The 12,176-nt window shown below is 38.4% G+C and overlaps 1 protein-coding gene and 1 long non-coding RNA gene across 2 annotated transcripts in view; one reads left to right on the top strand and one right to left on the bottom strand.

Moving 5' to 3' along the window:
* Window positions 1-12,176, bottom strand: part of LOC116560076 — a 78,347-nt gene that overhangs the window by 2,613 nt on the left and 63,558 nt on the right. The window lies entirely within an intron of this gene.
* TDRD5 (tudor domain containing 5) overlaps window positions 1-12,176 on the top strand; it is an 89,448-nt gene that overhangs the window by 65,647 nt on the left and 11,625 nt on the right. The window contains exons 14-15 of the mRNA XM_032291271.1: window positions 9,046-9,228; window positions 10,253-10,393. Of these exons, the coding sequence (XP_032147162.1) occupies window positions 9,046-9,228; window positions 10,253-10,393 (324 nt within the window). The remainder of the gene's footprint in view (window positions 1-9,045; window positions 9,229-10,252; window positions 10,394-12,176) is intronic.

Genomic DNA, 12,176 nt, shown 5'->3' with positions numbered 1-12,176 from the left:
CTATTTTGTGTCACTCTAGTTTTACCTTTTCAGGACTGTCATGTAGGTAGAATCACACAGTCTGTAACCTTTGGAGACTGGCTTCTTTCATTCAATATAATTCTGTACCTTTGAGATTCTTCCAAGCTCTTGTATATATAATATGTTCTTTTTGATTGCTGAATAGTATTTTATAGTATAAATATACCACAGTTTATATACCAGTTCACCTATTGAAGGATATTTGGATTGTTTCCAGTTTAGCATATTTATGAATAGAGCTGCTATAAATGTTCGTGTACAGGTTTTTGTGTGAACATAAGCTTCATTTATCTAGAGTAAATACCCAGGAGTAAGATTGCTGGATCATGTGATAAGTGTATGTCAAACTTTTTTCCAGAGTGGCTGTACCATTTTTCATTTTCACCAATAATACATGAGTTCTAGTTGCTCCATTTTCTTGTCAGCACTTGACATGGTTAATAATTTTCCTTTAGCCATTCTAATAGGTGTGTAGTAGTATCACAGCATGATTGTAAATTCTGTTTCCTTACTAACTAATGATGTTGAACATCTTTTCATGTGCTTAGTTGCCGTCTATATGCAATTCTTGGTGAAATGTCTATTGAAGTCTTTTCCTCGTGTTTTGATTGGGTTGTTTTCTTACTCTTGAGTTTTGAGAGTTCTTTATATATTCAGGATACCAGTTCTTTGTCAAACAATGTGATTTTCTCCCAGTTGTAGTTTGTCTTTTCATTCTCTTAATAGTGTCTTTCATACAGAAGTTTTTAATTTTGGGAAAACCTATCATACCAACTTGTTTTCTGTTATGGACAGTGTTTCCAATGTCAAGACATCTTGAGTTAATTTAGCATGAAATTTAGGTCAGGTTTCATTTTGTTACATGTGGATGTCCAATTGATCCAGCATCCTTTGTTGAGAAGGTTATCCTGTCTCCATTGAATTTCCTTTGAAGCCTTATCAAAAATCAGTTGTCCATATTTCTGTAAGTCTATTTCTAGACTCTGTATTCTTCTCCAGTGACCTATATTTATGTGTCTTCATCACTACCACATTGTCTTGATTACTGTAGCCTTATATAGTACAGCTTAAAATCTGGTAGTATGATTCCTATTTTATACTTCTTTTTCAAAATTGTTGTAAATATTTTGGTTCCTTTTTCTTTACTTGTAAATTTTAGAATTAGCTTCTCTATGCCCGAGATTTTGATTGGAGTTGTGTTATAGAGATAATTTTGAGGTAAGTTGATACTTTAGTTCATGAGCATGGTGTATCTCCCTAATTTATTTAGGTTTTCCTTTATTTCTTCAACAGTGTTAGAATTTTTAGTATATACAATTTGTACATGCTCTGTTTTATACCTACATATTTCATTTATTTTGAGAGCTATTATAAATATTTCCCCAGTTTTTGTATTTTAATTGCTAGTATATAGAAATTAGTTTTTAACTAGCTAGCCTCACTTATCAATTTAGGGGGTGTTTTGTTGATTCCTTTTGTGATTTTCTATATCAGTAATGTTGTCTGCAAATTAGGGTTTGCAAATCGATTTCTGTTTTCATGAGATACTGGTCTGTAGCTTTCTTCTACTGTCTTTGGTTTTTGTACTAGGTAATCCTGGCCTCATAAAATGAATCTGGAAATGTTGCCCCCTTTGCTATTTTCTGATAAGGATTATGTAGAATTGTATTTCTTTTTTATTTATTTTTTTTGTGTGGATCTTTATTTTCTTTTTTTTTTTTCCCCATTTATTTTATTGCATTTTAGGTTTTGGGGTACATGTGAAGAACATGCAAAATTGTTGCATAGGTACACACGTGGCAGTGTGATTTGCTGCCTTCCTCCCCATCACCTACATCTGGCATTTCTCCCCTTGCTATCTCTCCCCAGCTTCCCACCCCCCACCGTCCCTCCCCTATTTCCCCCCAACTGACCCCAGTGTGTAGTGCTCCCCTCCCTGTGTCCATGTGTTCTTATTGTTCAACACCCGCCTATGAGTGAGAACATGCGGTGTTTGATCTTCTGCTCTTCTGTCAGTTTGCTGAGAATGATGGTTTCCAGGTTCATCCGTGTCCCTAAAAGGACACAAACTCATCGTGTTTGATGACTGCATAATATTCCATGGTGTATATATGCCACATTTTCCCTGTCCAGTCTATCATCGATGGGCATTTGGGTTGGTTCCAGGTCTTTGCTATTGTAAACAGTGCTGCAATGAACATTCGTGTGCATGTGTCCTTATAGTAGAATGATTTATAATCCTTTGGATATATACCTAGTAATGGGATTGCTGGGTCAAATGGAATTTCTATTTCTAGGTCCTTGAAGAATCGCCACGCTGTCTTCCACAATGGTTGAACTAATTTACACTCCCACCAACAGTGTAAAAGTGTTCCTATTTCTCCACATCCTCTCTAGCATCTGTTGTCTCCAGATTTTTTCATGATCGCCATTCTAACTGATGTGAGATGGTATCTCAATGTTGTTTTGATTTGCATTTCTCTGATGACCAGTGATGATGAACATTTTTTCATATGTTTGTTGGCCTCATGTATGTCTTCTTTTGTAAATTATCTGTTCATATCCTTTGCCCACTTTTGAATGGGCTTGTTAGTTTTAAGCTATGTATTGACGGAACGTATCTCAAAATAATAAAAGCTATTTACGACAAACCAACAGCCAGTATCATACGGAATGGGCAAAAACTGGAAGCATTCCCTTGAAATGTGGCACCAGACAAGGATGCCCTCTCTCACCACTCCTGTTCAATATAGTACTAGAAGTTCTAGCCAGAGCAATCAGGCAAGAAAAAGAAATAAAGGGTATTCAAATGGGAAAGGAGGAAGTCAAATTGTCTCTATTTGCAGACAACATGATTGTATATCTAGAAGACCCCATCGTTCAGCCCCAAATCTCCTGAAACTGATAAGCAAGTTCAGCAAAGTCTCAGGATACAAAATCAATGTGCAAAAATCACATGCCTTCCTATACACCAATAACAGACTTAAAGGGATCTTTATTTTCTTAGTTTTTTTGTTTTGTTTTGTTTTGTTTTTGTTTTTGTTTTTTTTGAGATGGAGTTTCGCTCGTTACCCAGGCTGGAGTGCAGTGGTGCGATCTCGACTCACCGCAACCTCCACCTCTTGGGTTCAGGCAATTCTCCTGTTTCAGCCTCCTGAGTAGCTGAGATTACAGGCCATGCCACCATGCCCAGTTAATTTTTTGTGTTTTTAGTAGAGATGGGGTTTCACCATGTTGATCAGTATGGTCTCGATCTCTTGACCTCGTGATCCACTCACCTCGGCCTCCCAAAGTGTTGGGATTACAGGCATGAGCCACCACACCGGGCTCTTAGTTTTTTAATTGACAAGTAAAATTGTGTATATGATGTACAACATGTTTCAATATATACATGTTTCAGTATACATTGTAGCATGTATGAGTCAAGCTATTTGGCATATGTATTACCTCACATATTTGTTATTTTTGGGGGTGAAAACAGTTTTAAAAAATCTCTTCTGGCAATTTTTAAGTATACAATATGTCTCCATTAACTGAATTTACCAAGATGTATAGCAGATCTCTTGAACTTACTCCTCCTGTCTACTGAAATTTTGTGTCCTTTGACCAAAATCGGCCCAATTCCTCCCCCTCCTACCCTCTGGTAACTGCTATTTTATTCTGCTTTTTCAGATTCCACGTGTAAGTGAGATGGCGTGCGATATTGGTCTTTCTGTGTCTGGCTTCTTTCATGTAACATAATGTCTTCCTCGTTCATCCATTTTGTCACAAATTACAAGATTTCCTTCTTTTTAAAGGCTGAATAGTATTACGTTGTGTATATATACCACGTTTTATTAATGTATACTTTGTACAGAGTGATACTGTCCTAATAAAATGAGTTGGAAGTATTCACTCATCTGTTTTCTGAAAAAGATTACATAAAATCAGGTTCTTTTTCAGGGAGAGAAGTTAATTTTTAAAATGTTTGGTATTACCTTATATAAAACCATCTGGTCCTGGAGACTTTTTTCTAGAAGAATTTAAATTATAAAGTCAATTGCTTTAGTAGATACAGGATTATTCAAATCAACTATCTTAGCTTAGTTTAGTCTTGGTATTTTGCGTTTTTTGAGGAAGTGACTCATTTAAGTTATAAAATGAGGAATTGGTTCACTTCATCTAAGTTGTCAACTATAAGTATAACATTGTTCATAGTATCCCCTTATTAACTTTTCGTTATCTGCAGAGTCTCCAGTGATAATCTCCTGTTACATTCCTGATATTGGCAATTTGTCTTCTCCCCTTTTTGTTAGTCTTACTAGAAATTTATCCATTTTAATGAACTTCCCATTCCCGGAGAATAAGCTTTTGTGTCATTGGTTTTATCTGTTGTCTTTGTTTTCAAGTTCATTGATTTATTTTCTTTGGGATTATTTTTGCTTTCTTTTTCTGTTTTTTAAGATGGAAATTTAATGAACATTGTATTTTTATTTTCATTCAGTTCAAATATTTTATAACTTATTTTGAGATACTATCTTTGACACATGAATTATTTGGAAATGTGTTGTTTAATTTCCAGGTGTTTGGAAATTTTCATGTTAACTTTGTTACTTATTTCCAGATTAATATGGCCTTGGAACGAACTTTGTATGATTTCAGTTCTTTAAGTTTGTTAAGGTTTGTTTTGTCAACACAGGATATGTCTAGCTTGGTAAACACCCATGTGCCTTTGGAAAAAAAAAAATATATTCTGTTGTTGGGTGGAGTGTTCTATAAATGTCAGAGCCAGTTGATTGGTGGTATTGCTGAGTTCTTCTGACACTTGCTATCTACCAATTTTGTTGATTACTGAGAAGAACGCTGAAGTCTATAACTATAATCTTGGATTTTGTTTATTTCTCCTTTCATTTTGTCAGTTTTTTTCTTGTGCATGTTGAAGCTCTAAGGTGTTATCCATTTAGGATTCTTACACGTCTTAGTGAATTGACCCTTTTATCGTTATGATATGTCTGTCTTTATTCACAATTACTTTTTTTGCACTGCAGTCTACATAATCTGATATCAGTATAGCTATTCCAGCTTTCGTGCACGCGCACGTGTGTGTGTGTTTGCCTAGTATACTTTTTTCCATCCCTTTACTTTTTTGGAGGGGGAGGGGTAGGCAGAGCTAGATGAGGTTTTATTTTGGACAAAAAAAATAAATTGTTTTGCAGCTGGAGGCATGGACAAGGGGGGCTCCCCAGGCAGTAAACTCCCCTGTGGGTGGGGTGAGGGCTAGGGCTGAGCCTCAGGTGGGTCATCTTTTTCCCATGTTCCCTGCACAGGGGCCTCCCTCTCTGGCTCTGGGGCAGCCTCAGGAGGGGCAGGCTGGGAGGGGCTGCCACAGCTCTTCACTTGGGCAGGACATTTGAGGAGTCCAACACCAGCTTCCCATTGCGGATCTCAATCTTCTTCACACCCATGGCCCTGGTGGTGCTGGTGCGGCTGAAGGAGCTGGAGCCCAGGCCATAGCTGAGGCCAGGGCTTGTAAGGGCCCACATAGGCGGAATGTAGACCACCTGCATAGCTGCTAGTGGTCTTTGTATGGATACTCATGTTCTGCATCCCAGACTCCAGCTGGCTCCCCTTGCCCTTCAGCAGCTTCCTGTAAGTGGCGATCTCGATGTCCAGGGCCAGTTTGACGTTCGTCAGCTCCTGGTACTCATGCAGCTGCTGTGTCATGTCCTGCTTGGCCTGCTGCAGGGCAGCCTCCAGTTGGGACAGGTTGGCGCTGATATCCGTAACAGCCAGATCCCTGTGCTGTTCGTTATCTGTCATGGCGGCCTCCAGGGAAGCCCTCTGGCCTTTGAGGCCCTCAATCTCAACCTGGAGCCAGCTGATGTTCCAGTTCATCTCAGAGATCTCAGTCTTTGTATGCTGCAGGTAATCCCCATGCTTTCCAGCCAGTGTCTGCAGCTCCTCATACTTGATCTAGTATGTGGTCTCATCCTCAGCCTGGCTGCTGTTGGCGATTTCCTCATACTGTGCCTTGTCTCAGCGATGATGCTGCCCATGTCGGGGGAGGGGCTGTTGTCCATGGACAGCACCACAGACGTGTCCGGGATCTGGGACTGCAGCTCCCACATTTCCTCTTCATACAGCTGCCTGAGGAAGTTGATCTCATCAGTCAGCCCTTCTGGGCAAGACTCCAGCTCCACCTTGTTCGTGTAAGCTTCATCACATCCTTCTTGATGAAGACAAATTCATTCTCCATTTCTGTACGTTTACTGATCTTATCCTTCTACTTGTTCTTGAAGTCCTCCCACCCGCCCCCATGTTGCCAAGCTCCACCTCCGCTTCAGCTTCTCCTGGCCCAGCCTCCAGCTGCCGCCTAAGGTTGTTGATGTAGCTGTCAAACAGGTTGTCCATGTTGCTCCCAGCCATCTTCTGCTGCTGCAGGAGGCTCTGCTTGGTCTCTAGCGTCTTGTTCTGCTGCTCCAGGAACCTTACCTTGTCAATGAAGGAGGCAAACTTGTTGTTGAGGGTCTCGATCTGCTCCTTCTCCTGGGTGCACATGGGGTGGATGTTGGGGTCCACCTCCAGGTTAAGGGGACTCAGCAGGCTGTGGTTGACCATGATGGTGGTGATGCCTCCCATGCCACTGACCCCACCATAACCTGCACCCAGGCCACCCCAGAAGTTGCTGCTGCCCACTTGGGGAAGGCTCAAGGAGCTGATGCGGGCACTGGGCCCACTCGTGTAGGAAGGCCCGGGGACCAGAAGTGGCCACTTTGTAGGACTTCTGGGTCACCTTGATAGACATGGTGGAGGCAAGAGTGGAGGTAGGTGGGCTGAACCAGATGCAGATTCCAGAAGGACCAGAGAAGCTGCTTCTTCCATCCTTTTACTTCTAACCTGTATCATTGTATTTGAAATTCCTTGAGACAGCATATAGTTTGTTTGTTTACTTTATTTACTGAGATAGAGTTTTACTCTTGTTGCCCAGATTGGAGTGCAATGCTGCGATCTTGGCTCACCACAACCTCTGCCACCTGGGTTCAAGCAATTCTCTTGCCTCAGCCTCCTGAATAGCTGAGATTACAGGCATGTGCCACCACACCTGGCTAATTTTGTATTTTTAATAGAAGCGGGGTTTCTCCATTTTGGTCAGGCTAGTCTCAGACTCCTGACCTGAGGTGATTCACCCGCCTCGGCCTCCCAAAGTGCTGGGATTACAGGCATGAGCCATCACACCCAGCCTAGTTTGATTATTTTTTACTCCACTCTGACAATCTGAATTTTAATTAGTATGTTCGGACCATTTATGTTCATTTGGTTATATATATGTTTTTATTTTAGATCTGCCAGTTTATTTTTCTGTTTGTTCCCTGATTTTCATTCATCTGCTTTCTCTTGCCTTCTCTTAGGTTATTTGAACATTTTTTAGTATTCCACTTTACTATGTTTTTTATTATATTGGTTTGTATAGTGTTTTTAGTGGTTACTCTAACAATTACAATTGTCAATCAAGATTGACTTTTACCACTTTGGTATGTCAGTGTCTTGCACCACTATTTAAGTCTTTTACCCATTCCTTCTTCCTTTCTGCTATCTTTATCTTATATATTACACCTTTGACATAAAATTTATGTGGATTAATCATTGACAGTTTATGATGTTACAGTTTTTGCTTTCCATCTTCAAAAATATTCTTTAAAAGTTCAAGAGGAGAATATATATCCAGATATTTATCATTTCTGTTGATTTTTTCCTGATGTTCCAGGTTTCCTGTTGATATCATCTCCTTTCTGTCCAAAGAGCTTCCTTTAACATTTATTTTAGAGTAGATTTGCTGACCATGAACTCTGTTTTCTTTATTGAGAATGTATTTATTACTTCATTCTTGAAGGATATTTTGACTGTACATAGAAACCTGCGTTGCCAGATGTTCTCATTTAGCGCTTTAACAGTTTTCTTCTTCTTCTCTCTGGCCTTCATGGTTTCTGATGGAAAATCCACAGTAATTGAAACTCTTTTTTCTTTATAAGTAATGTTTTATTTTTCTTTGGCTACATTCAAGATAGTTTGTCTTTAGTTTTCAGCAACTTGAGTAGATTCTGTCTCATGGATTTCTTTAGGTTTATCCAGTTTGGGTTTTGTTGAACTTCTCGAATCTGTAGTTGTATGTCTTTCACCAAATTTTAGATATTTTTCAGCCGTATTTCTTCAGATTATTTTTCTGCATTATGCTCTTTATGTTCTCCTTGTGAGACTCTGATGACACAAATATTAAATCTTTTGGTATTGTTCCACAGTCCCTGAGGCTCTGTTATGGATTTTTTGTTTGGTTGTTTTTGTTTTCAATCTCCTTCTTTTGTTTAGATTTGATAATTTCTATGGATCTGTCTTCAGTTCATGCATTCTTTTATTTCTGTTCTGCTGTTCAAAAGAGGGCCAGGGATCTCAATATTCATTATAAACCCTTCATTTCATTCCTTAATAATTTTTTATTATGCTTGCTCCATCCTCAGTTTTACCATCCAGAATATTTCTGGTCTTCTGGCAGATAGAGGAGATATAGTTGCCCGAGTCCTTGGAACAGGGGAGGGTATCTGGAGATCTAAGTCCTACCTACACAGACTTTCAGCCAGTGCACTTGTTTTCTTTCCCATTTTACTCCCTCAATTACAAAAACCTTGCAGTATATATTTCTGAATTTTTAAGGTATATATGGTATAGATTTGGGTTGCTTCTCAATTTTTTCACCACAAGCTCAGGATTCCACCTTCTCAGGACTGCTTAATCGGTTGTCACTTGTCTGCTTTCCTTTTCCCAGAAAGTAGATGTGCTTTCTCCTCTTCTGTTCTCTTTGACTATAAAGATTATGTCTTAAATCTCTATATTATTCTTTCGGTGGCATTTCAGGAGGGAAAGTAATAAATTGTGTATTCAAACTGTCATCTTTACCTGGAGTCAGGAAAAAACTATAAAACCTAAATTTTAAAATGTGCTCATATAGGAACTGTAAATGATAATTTTTCTTTGTCTTCTGTTACATTTTAGGATGAGATCCCCACTGGAATGCCATGCCTGGAGTCAGTGACCATAGGTGATGATATTTGGGACGAGAACTGGTTACCTGTGCAGGCTAAGATGGGAAAAAGAGGTGATGCTGCCTCCTGTCTGTTTACTGCAAGCCTTGGTGGAAAGAATCAGCATTCATCATGTAAAGAAATGCCACAGAAGGTTAGATCCTTGGAAAAATAGAAAGCATATCAGGCCAGGCACTGCCTCTCAAGCCTGTAATTCTAGCACTTTGGGAGGCCAAGGCAGGTGGATCACTTGAGCTCAGGAGTTCATGACCAGACTGGGCAACATGGTGAGACCCTGTCTCTACTAAAAATAGCCAGGCATGGTGTTGTGCACCTGTGTTCCCAGCTACTTGGGAGGTTGAGGTGGGAGGATCAGTGCTTGAGCCTGGGAACTGGAGGTTGCAATGAGCAAAGATCATCCCACTACACTCCACCAGCTTGAGTAACAGAGAAAGACCCATTCTCAAAAAAAAAAAGAAGAAAGCAATCAGTACTGATTTAATTTTCTATGTCTCAAGAAAGCTGTCTATTCTGGAATTCGAAAGGACTTATCGGGCCATAATTCAAAAGAATACATGATTTTAAAAAATGGTAGTGGTATGTAGGGGGACAGAGGATCCATCATGAGACAATATACCATAGGCCTGTGTTTGCATATCCATCCTTTTAATCATTGTGATTTTTGTTTTATCAGCCCCTAGTCAAGGCCCTTAGGATCTGTAAATGAACCATTTTTTCTAATTTTACTATTGTTGCTTTAGCATTGTAATACAACCTCTGGATTTCTGGACTCAGTATATTTGCTAATATTAGGCCTAACTATATGTATTTAAAATATATTTCCCACTGGCTGTAAGAAGAAATATCTGAAGTTTTTCTCCTTCATGTTTGTGCTGTTTAAGTACTAGATGATCATGAAAAAAAATCTAGCCGTGAAAAAGATATTAAAGACTACAAAACAGTTGTGTTTATTTTGGAGATCCATGAGTTCAGAGTTCAGGATACTGGGTATGAACCAATAAAGCAAGGTGGAAAGTCACACTGATAGAGAAAGTTAATAAATACCTTTTTGTTTAATATGCATTGCTTTCTTGCATTGATCTTGCCCAAGTTATCCTCTTTTTGGATCATGTGGCACTTTATCTCGACTGTCTATTGTTGCCATTTTTTCATTATAGGATTGGTGTTTTTCTACACCCAAAGATACATGGGATGATTCTTGGCAGCCTTCAGGCCTTGTAAATGGAACAAAAGTAGTTCATAAACCAGAAGGACTGGGTGCTCAAGAAAAAAATACTGGCACAAACAAGATTCAAAAGGTAAATGTCTAATGCAGATTATTGGGGCAGGTTTGCATAAGGAAGTCCTTCCATTTTTAGAAAGCAAAATTGTCTCAATTTACATATTTTGATATTCTCTGCTCTTAACAGGTTGCTGTAGCTGTTGTTGTTTGTTAGATTTGAGTTTTTGGGCTTTGTACTAGAGTTATGAGTGGATTTGCACCCCAGAATACTTGTGGTTAACAACCCCTCTCCTAGCAGTTGTAGAATTACATATATATAAAATGTATGTTGATTTTTAAGTGAATTTTAACATAATTCCTTATTGCTTCAGAAGAAAATCCTGAGCCTAGAATTTTAAAAGATTAAACCTCTCTTAGGGAGGTAGAAAATTGGGATTTTTCTATAACTTGGTCATAATTGTAAACTCTTTATCTGTTACATAATCTAGATTAATTTCTTCTTTCTCATTGCTTTGGCAGGAAGCAGTAATCCTGGCATAGAATCTGTTTGTTTCATGTTTCTTGAATATATGTTTCAAGCATCCTGAAAACAGCAGGGCAGTTTGTGTGAGTCATGAAATTTGGCTGCCAGGCCTCTTTAGTTTGGTGTGTTGCATTGAAAATAAAGAGTGTAAGTTTAGGAGACTTGTTGAAAACCAGATCTAGGGAAGATGAACCTTCTAAGTGACACATTTCCTTCAGACCATGGTTACTTTGTATGACAGCAATGATAAAGTCATTCTGTATTTCATAGAATGGTCTCCTCCAGAAATGTAGATTACTTAATAGCATGAATTTAATTTTAGGATAAAGTAGGTTTTTATATTTTGTTTCTCATGTAGTTTTTTTTTTCTTTAAAAAAACAGCTTTATTGAAAGATAATTGATATACCATTATAATTCACTATTTAAAGTGCACAATTCAACGTTTTTTTGGATACAGAGCTAGCTATGCAGCTATCACTACAGTCTATTTTAGAATATTTTCATCACCCTTCCAAAAAAAAAAAAAAAAAAAAAAAAACCCATGCCCATTAGCAGTCATATTCCTTCCCCGTCCTCTCACAGCCTTAGGCAACTACTTACTAATCTGCTTTCTGTCTCTACATTGTTTTCTGTTAAATGACACACAGTATGTGGTTTTTTTTGTGAGTGATTGTCTTCTTTCACCTAGCATTAATAATGTCTTCAAAATTCATCCTTGTTGTAGCATGAACCAGTACTTCATTCCTTTTTATGGCTGAATAATATCCCCTTCTATGTTATACCACATCTTATTTATCCATTCATCAGTTGGTAGGAATTTGGGCTGCTTTCACATTTTGGCTATTATGCTGCTGAGAATGTTCAAGTATAAGGTTTTGTGTGAACATGTTTTAGTTGTTCTTAGAGATATAACTTGAGGAGTGGAATTTCTGGATCATATGGTAATTCTACTTTTAACATTTTGTGGAACTGGCATACTGTTTTCCAAAGTGACTGCACCATTTTATATTCCCCCCAGCAGTGTATGAGGGTTCCAGTTCTCCGTACTTCACCAACGCTTATTACCTTTTGATTTCGGCCATGCTAGTGGATATGAACAGTGTCTCATGATGGTTTTTATTTCCATATCTCATGGCTAATGATGTTGGGTGTCTTTTTGTTTGCTTATTGGTGATGTGTCTTCTTTGACAAGATATTCAGATCCTTTGCCCATTTTAAAAGTAGGTTGTCTCCTGTTACTCAGATGTAATAAGAAAATACAAGTCTCTTACCAGATATATTTTCAAAATTTTCTACTATTTTGTTTTTTTGTTTTTTTTTTCCACTTAATGGTGC

This window comes from Sapajus apella, unplaced genomic scaffold, assembly GCF_009761245.1.
Source record: "Sapajus apella isolate SASKATOON/1434 unplaced genomic scaffold, GSC_monkey_1.0 scaffold25, whole genome shotgun sequence".
In the NCBI taxonomy this organism is placed as follows: Eukaryota; Metazoa; Chordata; class Mammalia; order Primates; family Cebidae; genus Sapajus; species Sapajus apella.
Note: the sequence above shows the minus strand (reverse complement) of the source record. Positions and strands in the feature narration are given on the sequence as shown.